Source organism: Cheilinus undulatus, linkage group 8 (assembly GCF_018320785.1).
Source record: "Cheilinus undulatus linkage group 8, ASM1832078v1, whole genome shotgun sequence".
Taxonomy (NCBI): Eukaryota; Metazoa; Chordata; class Actinopteri; order Labriformes; family Labridae; genus Cheilinus; species Cheilinus undulatus.
Window position 1 is genome coordinate 3,941,514 of NC_054872.1, and position 15,890 is coordinate 3,957,403.

General features: G+C 40.3%; 1 protein-coding gene across 7 annotated transcripts in view; it reads left to right on the forward strand.

Annotated features, from left to right (window-relative positions):
• ggctb (gamma-glutamylcyclotransferase b) overlaps positions 1–13,636 on the forward strand; it is a 32,063-nt gene extending 18,427 nt beyond the window's left edge. For 4 of the 7 annotated variants that reach the window (XM_041794493.1, XM_041794491.1, XM_041794494.1 and 1 more), the window contains 4 exons: positions 2,219–2,408; positions 5,477–5,622; positions 5,709–5,841; positions 11,458–13,636. In XM_041794493.1, coding sequence (XP_041650427.1) covers positions 2,298–2,408; positions 5,477–5,622; positions 5,709–5,841; positions 11,458–11,643 — 576 coding nt within the window. In that variant the 5' untranslated portion in view covers positions 2,219–2,297 and the 3' untranslated portion in view covers positions 11,644–13,636. Of the gene's footprint in view, positions 1–1,617; positions 1,743–2,075; positions 2,409–5,476; positions 5,623–5,708; positions 5,842–11,457 lie in introns of those variants that run through there. The other 3 variants (XM_041794492.1, XM_041794497.1, XM_041794495.1) reach the window with 3 other exon arrangements.
• The last annotated feature ends 2,254 nt before the right edge of the window (positions 13,637–15,890 follow it).

Below are 15,890 nucleotides of genomic sequence, written 5' to 3' on the forward strand. Positions count from 1 at the left end.
GGATATCAGTTAAAATGTCAATAAAATCTGCAGCCTCTTCAGCAGTAAGATAGCACTTCCTGACAGTACGCACTGGTATTTCCTGCTGCTTAAAATCATTCACATTAAAAAAGACATAATAATGGTCAGACAAGCCCACGTCCACAACAGAGGTCACAGATGCTGACGGGCCATAAGTAATAGCTAGATCTAAAGTGTGACCTCTGTTGTGGGTGGGCTGTGTTACATGTTGATTAAAATTCATACAGTTAAGAAGGTTTAAAAATTCCAAGCTAAAAGAGTCTGTTTGATTGTCTACATGAAGATTAAAACCACCTAAAATAATAACTCTGTCATATTTGGAGTGGATAAAAGAGAGCTGTTCTGGAAATTCTGTCTCAAAAGAGGCGCAATTCTTAGGTGGTCTGTAGATGGTTGAACATAGAATAGGAGGACTGCTAAAAACAAAGGAATGATGCTCAAAAGATGTGTATTCATTGAATAAAATTTCTTTAAAACCATATCGTGCTAAAAGAATTGTGGCTGTCCCCCCACCTCTTTTACCTTGTCTAAAAGAATATAAAAAATTGTGATTAGGGGGAGAGGCTTCAATAAGGGTTACAGGTGCATCAGTGCTGAGCCAGGTTTCAGTTAAAAACATAAAATCAATATTGTTAACTAAAATCAAGTCATTAATAAGAAAAGACTTGTTTAAAAGAGATCTAACATTTAAAAGTGCCATATTCAGTGTTGTTTGTGATGGTTGGGGGGAATGGGCCGGGGGTTACATGAGAGTATGGGTTTAAGATTTGCACCTGAGGATGGTTTTGAATGGTGTAGTCAGTGTGCTCTCTAGGGGTAATAATGTAATAATGACAGAAATAGGTGATTGTTTAGGAGGATTAGAGAGTCCAAGTCCAGTAGACTGTATGTTATTGCTAAAAGATGAACTAAACTTATGGGGACTAGGACCAGGGGGACATCAATATCTGAATGAAACTGTATGATAAGATACAATATATGAACCAATATAAGATATTTACAGTGTCTCAGTTATTAGTGGGTCAAAAAGAAGGGTTAGGGTGATTTTTGACCTTGACCTTTGACCTCTGAAATGAAATCAGTCCACCCATGATTCAGGCTGTGTCTGAAATCACTCCCTATTCACTATATAGTGCACTATATAGTTAATACGCCATTTTGTAGTGGTGTCCGGATTCTGAGTGAGCATTGTTATTCACTATATAGTGCCCTCATTCTATCCCACAATGCACTATGAAAAGTACTGAACAACCGATGCAATATTTACCATAATGCATCACGGTTGCTGCTCTCAGACCTGACAGACGAATGAGAGGAGCACAGGAACATATACAAAAACTTTTTTAAATGCTTTTTTGTTTGTTGGTTTTACCAAATCTGTAAGAAAATATTAAGGATTCAAAACGGAGTAACTTTTTCCCCTTTGATGATTACAAGACATGAGACCATCATCTTTGTGCAAAAACAAGTGATAATACACACAAAAATTTGTGTTATTTTGTCGCTATAGAGACAACTTTTTTATCTATTAGTATACCTTTTTTGTGAAAATACGTTACATTTTGTAGAAGTTTTCATTAAAATTCTACCGTTAATTTCGATCCTTAGCCGTTGTCAAGGAAATTTACGAGCCGTTGCTGCTAAACGTTTTAATTGTGAGACGGCGATGACGTCATTGCCCGCAGCCGGAGTAGTGTCCGAAATCATTTTTGGGTTTTGCAGTTGAGTCCACTATATAGTCCACTATATGCTGCTCACTATAGAGTGGATAGGGAGTAGGGAATGAGTGTGAGGTTTCAGACACAGTCTTAGAGTGAACATTTGTTCATTTGTTTGTGTTGTTGTGTGTTATTTTGTGTTGTTGTGTGTTATTGTGTGTTGTTGTGTGTTACTGTGTGTTATTGTGTTATTTTGTAGTAGTGTGTTGTTGTTGTGTTGTGTGTTTTTGTGTGTTGTGTGTTACTGTGTGTTATTGTGTTATTTTGTAGTAGTGTGTTGTTGTTGTTGTGTGTTATTGTGTCATTGTGTAGTAGTGAGTTATTGTGTCGTAGTGAGTTGTTGTGTAGCAGTGAGTTATTGAGCCTCAGTGAATAGAGCTCCATGTTGTTTCAGGGATTACTGTGATAATGGTGTGTCAGTACTGGAAGGCTTCATTCACTCTGCAGCTCACTCACTCTCTGACCTCTGCTCCTGTCAGCACACAGCTGTCCTCTTACCTTTGCCTTCATCATCTTCATTACCACCTTCATCATCCTCGTCCTCCTCTCTGAGCTAACATGGAGAGCGCTAACACCTTCCTGTACTTTGCCTATGGCAGTAATCTTCTGAAGGAGCGCCTGCAGCTGAAGAACCCGTCCGCTTCAGTTCACTGTGTGGCCCGACTCAAGGTAAGCGCTCACACCTGGACCAGATATACCCATTTATACCTGCTACATAGGGCTGGGCAGGATCTACAGATTTTAAACTATATCCATGTATTTTCAAACAATGCATTAAGGTAACATTTTAGATTACTCTAGATTACTTACATTCAAAAACAAAGTAGACCCAAGGATTAATGATCAGTAGAACTTTACAGCTAGGAGGTTCATATTACTGACCCATATGTCTGTACATTTAAATACAAGTTTTCCAGAGTCCACTGTAGAGAGGGCTTAGGCACGACTGTGACATCTGCAAATTTGGCAAACCACAACCAACAGAAATCTGCAACTTTAATGTAATAATCCCACAAACTTAATACATTTCCCTCAAACAAAATTATTACATTCATGGGCATTTTTTATTCGCCATGAAACAGGACATTTTTTTCTCTTTTTTTCTAGAGTCTTAAAGAACTCATAGAGCTACGGATTTAGGCATTAGCTAAATGTTTGAAGGAGAAAAGGAGAGGACTGATAACAGTTTGGGAAGATTCAGCAAAATCCAAAGGGTTCTTCTAGAGTTAAGTCCTCAGAGTGGGTTTTCTGTTCTCAATGAAAATAAAAGTTTATAGAGAGCTGATAAAAACACATAACTTTTTTGCGTATAAGGAAAACTCAGGAAAAGGCTGCGCTGGCTCTGCCTATTAGAGAAAGTCTCAAACACAAAGGGTAGAAACTTCCTGAGACTAAAAAAAATCTTTGAGTGGACAAAGATTTTAGGTCATTGTAAAACAATAAAACCGTACAGCATTTCTGTATGTTATTTTGACACATTTTTATCCCCTCTGCTAAGGCCTTGTAACCTGACATGCCAGATGGATGTGTTTCACACATCCATCTGGGAAAGCTTCAATAGGAAATGTTTGAGAAAAGGCAGAGGCTTTGAAAAAAAACTCAGAGTGTGAGTGGGTGAACGTTCTGTCTGTCACATCTCTACGGGCCAATCAGAGCGACAAAACACGTGACATAGCCGCTATCAAGCTGTGCATGCACAGCTACTGAGGAATAACGTGAACCATGGCAACTATAGACATGTCAGTATTCAACTTTTGTTGTTTTTGAAAACAACTCACTGCTGTTCTTTGTTCTTATTTTAACAAAGAAATGTGGTCAAAGTCTGATAAAACTGGCGCTTTAGCAGCATCCACACTAATCTCTTCCTCCATAACTGCACCAGCTCTTGCTGCTGCTAGTTTACGTCACGACTCTTCTGCACCTGAAAGTACTGCCCCTCATCGCTGATTGGTCCTGTCACTTTCTAACCGGGCCAAAACAGTTCAGATGGGAGCTTTGCAAGATGGATTCACCAGTGAGAAATAAGGAAGCAGGCGTATCCATCTGCTTTGCAAGGCTAAAGGCCTTGTCCAAGCGAAGACGAAACACTGAAACATTTGAAAACGTTTGAAAATGTCTGCGTAAGCACGGAACCACTGAGAATGACTGAAAAATGCTGTTGTATATATGCCGAGCCTGTAAGTGGCGCTGTAATGCTGCCACGGAAATGCACCAAAAAAGAGAGAAGAAGATTACGGAGCATGGGTATAAAGCTTTTGCACCATGCGCAGACACAAGAACTAGAGCATGTAAGAACATCTGGTGCATGCTGTAATCAGTGGTGGTAAAGGAGCGTCAGAATTTGCTGTAAAAACCATAATAAGCTCAGTAGCCTCTGCAGCACGAACACACCACCGTAATCTGCCATTGTTGTTTTAGTTTGACCCGCGCAGTGGGCTATGCTATGTATGATGTAATCATTTCAAGAAAGATACGGTTGGCTGTCCCCACGGAGACGAAACAGTGGTCGTTTACAGATATGTTCATCCTGGGACCCAGTTTCAAAAAGTAGTGTTTACAGCCTCCCAAAACACAGTTTCCGTGTGGATGAAACGCCAATACGACAAAAACGTTTGCATATACTCCTGAATTCATCTCTGTGTGGACGGGGCCTAAGATTCATGGCTATATCAGTGTTTTAAGACTCTGAAAACTACTTCCTATTTCATGGCGAACACAAAATTTTCCTTAATCTCACTTGAACTCACTGGCAGTTGAAAAAGTTAGAACAAACAAACAGTGATGAGTTATATTGTTTGGTAGTGGCTGAGACCCTCGGCTAAACTGTTGGCAGCAGTGAGATGTTTCCAGCCTTGACAAACCAGCAGATAAATGTGTTTATGAACCAGACAAAACAACAATCTGCAGTTGGGGTAAAGGCTCATAGTAGATGATCTTCAGCAGAGAACTCCCCTTGAGGGACAAGTAGGGATTCTAAGGGGACTCTTGTGTCCAAAAAGTAGTGAAATACTCAAACAAAAAAAAAAAGAAAAAGTTTAAAACACTGGTTCAGTCCAGTTCTGTCATGGTTGTCATGCCGTAAATATGGATTAAATATCGATAAAGGATGGAGGAAAGGAAACCGGCACTCAAACAGGGGCTTGCTACAGTGGCTAACAACTCCTCTAGACTCTGGCCTCCATCATCTGGAGAGACAATGCTAGGAGTTTGGGGGGACTGAGTACTTGTGACCTGGATCATCTCCTCTCTAAGTAAATCAGTTAAACTGTGGTAAAAATCACTCCTTTATAAAGTGTAGGGATTATACTCAGTGTGTGTAGAAATAAGACAGTCCAAACTTTTTTTTTGCACAGCCATCGATTCACAACAACACAAAAGCATAGCACTTCTGTTTCCCCTCTTCAAAATAAAAGTTTTTGAGAAACCACACCATTTACTAGTAAGGTGTTGAATTGCCCCTTGGCTTTATGCTGCCCTACTACAAAATAGCTTACTCTAGACAGTTTTGTCAAATCCACAACATGCATCCCAGTCCGTCTCGACAGACCGGTCCATACCTAAGCCAGGTCTATTTTCAGTGTCAGCCATGGCCAAAACGGGACCCAAACCCAAACAGGAGGAAGAATATTCAAAGTAAACTTAACATTACAACACAATGCACAGGCTCCTGATAGTAGTTCCTGGCTACATCCTGATATTTATTTATGTTTGTTATGTTTGTTCCTATTTGTTCCCAGGATTATAAACTGGTATTCGGGAACTTTAAAGGCATGGTTAGTGATCGCTGGCACGGCGGTGTGGCCACCATCGAGCGCAGTCCCGGCGATGAGGTGTGGGGCGTGGTGTGGAGGATGAACATGTCTGACCTGGAGTCTCTGGACAGGTAAACTTTGACCAATCAGTTTCGTGGATGCTCTCTGATATTTTCCTGTGAATCAACTGTTGATTTAAGCATGTTTGTCCCTTTAGTCAGGAGAACGTGACGTTGGGAGCATACAGCCCCGTAGAACTGTCAGTGACATCCAAGAAAGAGGAGCTGAGCTGCCGGACCTACATCATGAACAGCTGCATCTATGCTCCTCCATCTCCTCAGTATCTAAAGGTAGGAATCATCGACTGGTTCAGGATGTTTGAACGATCTACTGGTTCAGGATGTTTGAACCATCTACTGGTTCAGGATGTTGCAATGTACTGGTTCAGGATGTTTGAACGATCTACTGGTTCAGGATGTTGCGATCTACTGCTTCAGGATGTTTGAAAGATCTAGTGGTTCAGGATGTTGCAATCTAATGGTTCAGGATGATTGAATGATCTACTGGTTCAGGATGGTTGAAGGATTTACTGGTTCAGGATGTTGCGATGTACCGGTTCAGTATGTTTGACCGATCTTCTGGTTCAGGATGGTTGAAGGATCTACTGGTTCAGGATGTTGCGATCTACTGGTTCAGGATGTTGCGATCTACTGGTTCAGGATGTTGCGATCTACTGGATCAGGATGTTTGAACAATCTACTGGTTCAGGATGTTGCGATGTACCGGTTCAGTATGTTTGACCGATCTTCTGGTTCAGGATGGTTGAAGGATTTACTGGTTCAGGATGTTGTGAGGTACTGGTCCAGTATGTTTGATGATCTACTGGTTCAGGATGTCTACTGGGTCAGGATGTTGTGATCTACTGGTTTAGGATGTTTGATTGATCTCCTGGCTCAGGATGTTTAATAAACAGAGGACTTTGATTTCGAGTGTTCAGTGTTTGTACAGAGATTTTCAGCTGTCCAGAAACTTTCTCAAATCAGCAACACTTAGGGAAGCTGCTGAGTTCTGATTGGCTGTATTGTGTGTCATTAAAAACAACTCAAACATTTTCATTATGTATTTAATGATTTTAAAGTCTCTTAAATGTGGTCACAGAAAAAATGCTGAATTTAGTTCAGTTTTCCGTTATCTTTGCTCAATGTTTCTGTGACTGCTCTAGAACCTCCTGGTGACCTAGCAGAGGGTCAGGACCCCCACTTTGATAAACACCAGCATAAACAACTCTTTAACAGCCATCTCTGGAGCCGTGTAATGTCAAACGTGTTGCTTTAAAGCTCTGAATGAGGAAAACTGCAGAAACATGGATCAGCTGTGGAGCATCCCCCACTCCTGTCTGTTATTCTCTGCCTGAATCTTCTGGAATGGTTCTCCGTCCCTATCACCTGACACTGTTATCTACAGGTCACAACAACCAGGCCACGCCCCCCCAGGTTTTGATTTACACACCTAAACACCAGAAAGTTCTCCTGCACATGCTCCAAACATGCCTGAGAGAAAAACAGACAAACACGGTGGCTTTGTGCTCTGTAGTGAGCAGGAGTACAGCAGCATTGTTCTCTCTGACAGAGGCTCAAGGTCAGGATCCATCTACCCTCCACTCACAGATCGGTCCAGTTTATGGTCTTATTCACCAGACGAGGACAGACCACAGTCTAAATGTGATGGAGAAAGATTCACATAGCTTTTACAGGAGACTATGGTGGACTTAAAGTACAGTAGTCTAAATAAAAGCTGAGGTGGACTTAGATATAAATGAATTATCAGCTGATTGACGGTATACTGTAGTTTAGGATGCATCAGTGTAGCCGTGGTATCGACCCCAGACATCAGCTTCAGCACAAAACTTCACTTGAACCAACCTTCACTCACTTATATTAATCATTTATGTCCAATCAATTTAAGTCTCATACGGCTGAATTAAATATGAGATTTTTGATAAAGTCTGGACATCAGAGGATGTTTGTCCAGTAGGAGTGTTAGACCAAAAGTAGTGTTAAAAACACTAGATAGTGTCTAAGTTTTCATTCAAATATCCATAAAGGTATTGGCCCTCGTTTTCGAAAGCTTAATAGTCAACAGAAATGCAAAGTGATAAATCTCTATAAGGAAATGAATGCCCTAAAATGTTTATTTCTCAAAACGATGAGAAGAATCTAGGGATCGCTGCCTGTTAAAATTAATATTGCTGACAAGCTTTAGTGCAGACATCCACTCTGAGGACATTTTAATATTTCTTTTATTTGATCTATCTTATTTTCTATTGAATTCCTCTTTACTATCTAAAAATGATCTAAATCTTATTAATGTTGGGTTTTTTACTCTGTCAAGCATTTTGTAGTTTTAACTGTAGTGTTGCTGTATATAAACAAACCTTCCTGACCTCCTGCAGACCAGCCTCAGCTCAGCTGTGACACCCTGTTCCATGTGCTGATTGTAGGCCATGGAGTCAGAGCGCCCTCTGCAGGACACACTTCACCACTACATTTGAAAACCTTCACCAGCATTCTTTTCTACTTTATATGTTATATACAGCGCTTAACAAATATTAGACCACCCTAACCCTAACCAAAGTAAGGTTTATTCCACAGCTGCCCAAATTAACAGCACTGGTAATTACCAAAATCATTTTTATGTTTCTGCAATGGTTAATACACCAATATGTAGAAGTTCTTTTACCCAAATGATATTTTTGATGCTAAAATATAATTATTATTGTTATCCATGAATTTTCAAATTTACTGATTTTGAACAGAAAAATTAGTTTTAGTGGTTTTGACACTGTATGTACACTATATGGACAAAAGTATTTGGCCGCCTGACCATTCCATCAGCAGAGACTGTAATGACACTGTATTCAAATCTATGTACTTTAGTATGGAGTTGGCCTCTTTTGCAGCTATAACAGCCTCCACTCTTCTATGAAGGCTTTCCACAAAATCTTAGAGCAGTGATACTCAATGTTTGGCTCTTTTGTGATTATTTGTGGCTCTTTAATGTCTTCATTTGAAATATTATTCACCCAGAAAATCTGACAAAAGGGACAATTTGTTGCTCCTTTTGACCTTTTTTGCCACTTTTCATCCATTTAAGCTACCTGTTGCCATTAAATACCACTGTTTTTCTACTTGTTGTCAATTTTTGACACTTTTTTGGTAACTTTGTACCCATTTTTTGCCACTTTTATCCCATTTTTGCCCTTTTTACCAATTTTTTCTCCCCATTTTCACCCATTTAAGCTACCTTTTGCCATTAAATACCACATGTTTCCTATTTATGCCCATTTTTGCCACGCTTGACTGCTTTTTGCCCATTTTAGTCACTTTTCATTCATTGTTTTGTCACTTTTGGACCATTTTTTGCCACCTGTAACTCATTTTTTGTCTCTTCTTACCCGTTTTTGCTACTTTCTGATCCCTTTTCCATGTTTTTCTCCCCATTTTCGCCCCTTTTCACCCATTTTTGTTGCTTTTTGACCATTTCTGCCTGCTTTCACTTTTTTTATTGCTACTTCAAGCTTATTTTGCCACTTTTCACCACTTAGATTGGGGCTCTTGCAAAGGTATTTTTCAACAACTTGGCTCTTTTGTTGAGTAACACTGTCTTAGAGTGTTTCTCTGCCCATTTATTCTGCAGAGCATGGGTGTCAAACTCAAGGCCCAGGGGCCAAATCCAGCCCATGGTACAGTTACACCTGGCCCGCAAGGTCATATCATATTCTTACTACAGCTGGCCCTAAAACATTAGGTCTGCAGATTTCCTCCACTATTAAAATGTAAACTTAACCTTGATGGTATCAAATATCCTTAAGTCATAAAAATGTGAAAAAAATAAAGAATAAAAATAATTGGATAAAAAGAAACATGAGAAAAGAAATTAATATGTGTTTTCATTTCATATTTTCAATTTTGCATTGTACAATGCAAAATTGAAAACAGACTTTTATTTCATATTTTAACTTTTTACATTTAATATTTTGACTTTTTATCTCGTATTTTGACCATTTTCAATTTATTATTTTCACTTTTTATCTCGTATTTTGAGCTTTTCAATCTATAATTTTCATTTATCTAATAATTTTGGCCTTTTCAGTTTAAAATCTTGACTTTACAACTCATATTTTGACTTTGGCAATTCGTTTGAGCTTTTTGACTTATTATTTCGACTTTTATCTCACATTTTGACCTTCGAGGTGCAGGATTTTAAATTTCAAGTCCTATTTTTTGCCTTAAAAACATGATTGTGACTTTCTGTTTTATATATTTGCCTTTAAAAGCATTATTTCAACATCTAATTTTGTGTTTTGACCTTTTGAACTGATAAGCTTGACTTTTTAATCTCAGATTATGAGCCTCTTAACTAGTCATTTTGACTTTTTATATCCCAACATCATTTTTCATCAGCGCTAGTTTCTTCCCCCACAGTTTATTACTGGTGAAAATTAGGTTAACAGTTTGGTTAAATGTGGACCCTGTTAGGCCCTCAGGTTAGACCTTAATTCAGAATCCGGCCCCTTCTGTGATTGAGTTTGACACCCCTGCTGTAAAGCGTTTATGAGGTCAGGTACTGATGTTGGAGGAGAAGGCCTGGCTCATAATCTCTGTTTCAATTCAACCTAAAGATGCTGGATGGGATTGAGGTCAGGGTCAGTCAAGTTCTTCCACACTGAACTCATAAAATGTCTTTATAGTCCTTCTTTGTGCACTGGGGCACAGTCATGCTGGAATAGAAAAGGGCCTTCCCCAAACTGTTGCCACACAGGAGGAAGCATAGCATTGTCCAGAATGTCTTGGTAGGCTGAAACATTAAGACTGGTCTTCACTGGAGATAAAGGGCCTAGCCAAAAGTCAGGGTATTTTACTCTACTTCATCTGACTCTTAGTATTGAACAGCTATGGAAACCCATTCATGAAGCTCCCACTGCAGTTTTAGTGTTTACATTAATGCCAGTGGAAGTTCAGAACTCTTTAGTGATAGAATCAGCAGTGACTAGGAGACTCTTACAATCATGAGCCTTAGCAGTCGCTGACCCCGCTCTGAGATTTTATGTGGTTTTCTTTATCACAGCTGAGTTGCGGTTGTTCCTAAACTCTTTCAGTTCCTAAAAAGATTACTTGAAATTGATTGTAGAAGATCCAGCAGGGATGAAATTTCACCAACCATCTTATTGCAAAGATTGCATCCATGACACTACCATGCTTGAAGTCACTGAGCTCTTCAGAATGATCCATTTAGGATCGCAGATGTTTGAGAATGTAGACTGCATTGATAGGTGATTTTTATACACCTGTGGGTCTGATTGAAACACCTGGATTCATTAATTAAGAGGTGTGGCCAAATACTTTTGTCCATATAGGGCATAAATGATGGATGGATGGATGGATGGACAGACAGACTGACCATTTGATGGATGGATGGATGGATGGATGGATGGATCAACAGATGGATGGATGGGTGGATGGATGGGTGGATGGATGGATGGATGGATGGATGGATGGATCAACAGATGGATGGATGGATGGATGGATGGATCAACAGATGGATGGATGGATGGGTGGATGGATGGATGGATGGATGGATAGATGGATGGATTGACATGGATGGATGGATGGATGGCAGGAAGGAAGTAAGGAAGGAAGGATGGATGGATGGATGGATGGATCCACCCTCAGGACATCAGTAGAATTTCATGTTTGCTCTGAATTATATAAGTCTGTCCTTTATTTCTAGACTTTGCTAAAGCCAATATAATGAAATACTTCACTCTTAAATCTGTTTTGCTGTTATTGTGTTTAACCCTTAAATACATCTGTTAATGTCGATTTTAAGTACAGAGTAAACGTGCATATTTCTTCCATGTTAGAGTTAAATCATGAAGACTAAGTCTGCTTCATGAACCTGTACAGGTGATCGTGATGGGGGCGGAGCAGAACGGCCTGCCCAAAGATTACCAGGAGAAGCTGAGAACCATAAAGACCAACATGTATGAAGGTCCTCTGCCCATGATGAAGGAACTGGAGCGAATCAGGAGGGCCAAAGAGAGGGACTGTAAAGACCCTGATGAAAGCACAGTGAAGGTCTACTTCCAATAGTTGGAAAGAATCTAAAGTCAGACTCTAAAGTTGAACTCTAAAGTCGGACTCTAAAGTCGGACTCTAAAGTTGAACTCTAAAGATGAACTCTAAAGTTAAACTCTAAAGTCGGACTCTAAAGTTGAACTCTAAAGTCGGACTCTAAAGTTGAACTGTAAAGTCAGAGTCTAAAGATGAACTCTAAAGTCGGACTCTAAAGTCAGACTCTAAAGTAAGACTCTAAAGTCGGACTCCAAAGTCAGACTCTAAAGTCAGACTAAAGTCGGACTCTAAAGTCGGACTCTAAAGTCGGACTAAAGTCGGACTCTAAAGTCCGACTAAAGTCGGACAAAAGTCAGACTCTGGAGTCAGACTCTAAAGTAAGACTCTAAAGTCAGACTCTAAGTCAGACTCTAAAGTCGGACTCTAAAGTTGAACTCTAAAGTCGGACTCTAAAGATGAACTTTAAAGTCGGACTCTAAAGTAAGTCTCTAAAGTCAGCCTCTAAAGTCAGATTCTAAAGTCAGACTAAAGTCGGACTCTAAAGTTGGACTCCTAAGTCAGGCTAAAGTCGGACTCTAAAGTCAGACTCTAAAGTCGGACTCTAAAGTCAGACTAAAGTCGGACTCTAAAGTTGGACTCTTAAGTCAGGCTAAAGTCGGACTCTAAAGTCAGACTCTAAAGTCGGACTCTAAAGTCAGACTAAAGTCGGACTCTAAAGTCAGACTAAAGTCAGGCTAAAGTCGGTCTCTAAAGTTGGACTCTTAAGTCAGGCTAAAGTCGGACTCTAAAGTCAGACTCTAAAGTCGGACTCTAAAGTCAGACTAAAGTCGGACTCTAAAGTTGGACTCATAAGTCAGACTAAAGTCGGACTCTAAAGTCAGACTCTAAAGTCGGACTCTAAAGTCGGACTCTAAAGTCGGACTCTAAAGTCAGACTAAAGTCGGACTTTTAAGTCAGGCGCTAAAGTCGAACACTTAAGTGGGACTCTAAAGTCAGACTCTTAAGTTGGACTCTAAAGTTGGACTCTTAAGTGGGACTCTAAAGTCGGACTCTAAAGTCAGACTAAATTTGGACTCTTAAGACAGACTCTTAAGTGGGACTCTAAAATAGGACTTTAAATTCAGACTCTAAAGTCAGGGTAAAGTTGGACTTGAAAGTCAGACTCTAAAGTCGGACTCTAAAGTCAGACTCTAAAGTCAGACTCTAAAGCCAGACTAAAGTCAAACTCTAAAGTCAGACTCTAAAGTCAGACTCTTAAGTAGAACTCGAAAGTCAGACTCGAAAGTCAGACTAAAGTTGGACTCTTAAGACGGACTCCAAAGCTGGACTCTTCAGTGGGACTCGAAAGTAGGACTCGAAAGTCAGACTCTAAAGCAAGACTCTAAAGTCAGACTCTAAAGTTAGACTAAAGTCAAGCTAAAGTCAGACTCTAAAATCAGGCTAAAGTCGGACTCTAAAGTCGGACTCTAAAGTCAGGCTACAGTCAGACTCTAAAGTCAGACTAAAGTCGGACTCTAAAGTCAGACTCTAAAGTCAGGCTACAGTCAGACTCTAAAGTCAGACTAAAGTCGGACTCTAAAGTCAGACTCTAAAGTCAAACTAATGTTGGACTCTAAAGTCAGACTCTAAAGTCAAACTAAAGTCAGACTCTAAAGTCAGACTCTAAAGTCGGACTCTAAAGTCAGACTAAAGTCGGACTTATAAGTGGGACTTTAAAGTCAGACTAAAGTTGGACTCTAAAGTCTGACTCTAAAGTCGGACTCTTAAGTGGGACTATAAAGTCGGACTCCAAAGTCAGACTTTAAAGTCAGACTAAAGTTGGACTCTAAAGTCGGACTTTAAAGTCAGACTCTAAAGTCATATCAGGGTAAATGCTGAGAGCTGATGAGGATTGAAATAAAAGTCATATGTAGACCATAAAGACTGTAAAAGAGCAGCTTTAAAATGATATTACAACATCCTGTGAATTTTTCTGATATGTTTTTAACCAAATAAACCTTGTGGGGTTGGAGATGGAGTGATGATATGTGGTTTGTGTATGAGCTGTCTCTTTATATCTCCTTTTTATTATATAAACATTATCATCGATAAACACCTTCCACAGTCTCACATCATGCTCAGTGTTTGTCCGCCCCAGCTGTCCCTCTCCTCAGGGTGTCCCAGAGGCCTCTGTCCTCTGCTTCATGGAAACAGCACCGGCGTCCTTCAGAGTTTTTAAATTCCACGTCTGGTCACTTCACGCTGCCTCCTTTCTTCACCTCACACGTCGTGTTTTCGGGCCTCTCTGCCACCCGGGAGGAGCGGCGCAGACAGAGGGGAGTATCTAGGACAGAAAATGGTCCCGTCTGCAGGGAACCAGGAAAAACAGACTCCTCTGTGCTGTGCAGCTGCAGCCTCAGTCCACAGCATTAATGATGTCCTGCAGAGCAGAGAGCAGGCTCAAACACCGGAGACTCCATCAGGATCCAGCACAGACCTACAGGACAGTAACGCCATCAGTAAATGCTCGATCTGCTGTTGGACGAAGTCTACATCAGCCATGAGAGGAAGAGTCAACGCTTCAATGTCAGGCTCCTCCAGAGCTATAGATATTTATATTTAACTGTGAAAGCTCATCTACTGTTGGTGACTGCAGTGATATGACAGAGAGCATAAAGATAATGTCAATTAAATAAAAGTATGCACTTGTAATATACCTGACATTAATATTCACCCCATTTAAAGTGACTGACCTAAATCAACAGAGGTCCAGCCAACTGGTGCTAGTAGGCTCACAATTAGTGAAACAGGGATCACCCGAGTGCTGTAAATGTGTCTCAGTGATTGTAGTATAAAGACATCTGTGTCTGGAAGGCCCAGTCACTGGTTAATCAGTATTCCTGGCTACCATTACATCATGAAGACAAAAGAACACTCCTAGCAACTCAGAGAAAAGGTTATTGAAAAGTATAAGTCAGAGGATGGAAACAAACTAAATTCCCAAGGCTCTAAACATCCCAGAGTTCAGTTAAATCTAGGCCAGGCCAGTATGGAAGAATGATGGTCTAGAGGGGGTAACAGGGCTTAATGAACTTTTTCACATGGTGGTACCCAACCAGTAAGAGCTGACCAGCCATCATGCTTCTTACTGGCATTAATTCCTCTTCTCTTCCAGCACTGTAAGCTTTATCGTTGGTGTTAGTTTTGAGATCAGTCATTGAAGCCCAAATGAACACCGAAAGAGACTTCCAGGCACTCATGGCTTTTAACATAAACTTTGGATTTGTTCTGGGAACATGGATAGACACCACATCAGCTCAGCATGGCTGATTTTACTGGAAACCTCGGTCTACTGACTGACTCATGAGGATAACACTCAACCTGGAAATATTCCACAAACTCACACAGCCAGCATCCAAACAATGGTACAATCCACCATCGATACATACTGACAGTCAGGTCAGTCTGTAAGAAAGGTCAAGAGGACACCAAACTGAGGATTCTGAATCAAAAGCACAAAGTGATTAGGATGAACCTATACAGATGTTTTTGTGAATTCTTTTAGCGTCAGACTCCCAGAGTTGAGTTTGAGAATCTCCTTCATGGCCAAGAGTGCTGAGTCTGAGATCTACACTGCATTCTTAATTATTATAAAAATGATATTTTTCTCTGATTTTTCTAAATAGTCAGTGCGAATTAGCATAATTCAAATTATTGATATTAATATTAATAATATCAATATCATTCCTGGACAGCTGGGTAAGCAAATCGAGCGCACCTTCTCTAAGGTCTACGGAAGAGGCAGTGGAGGGGCTGAAGCTAGCAATGGACAGAGAATTTTATTTTAGGCATTGATTCCCAGTCTAAAATCAAATTTAATCATACTGTCCCTGTCCATCGTGTAGCTTTAGCCCATCTACTGCCGCTACCTTAGACCTTAGAGAAAGTGCGCTCGATTTGCTTGCCCAGCTGTCCAGGAATGATATTAATATTACTAATAAGTATTTCGTGCCCACATTTTACCTACTTCCTGGCCACAAATTAGTATTTTGTGCGCACATTATAGCTATATTGTGTCCACAAATTAATTTTTTTTGACCATGTCATGTCTGGGGCTCCGTAGCAAGGGGCATTTTCATGGGGAAACAAATTTGGCTCAAAATCCGGGATGTCCCAGGTAATATGGGACAGTCTGCAACTCTGCCTGCTATATATCTGGAGACGAGCAGAGTGGAGTGGTTTCTGGCTCATGGTGGAGGTGGATCTCTGCATGGATGAACACTGCA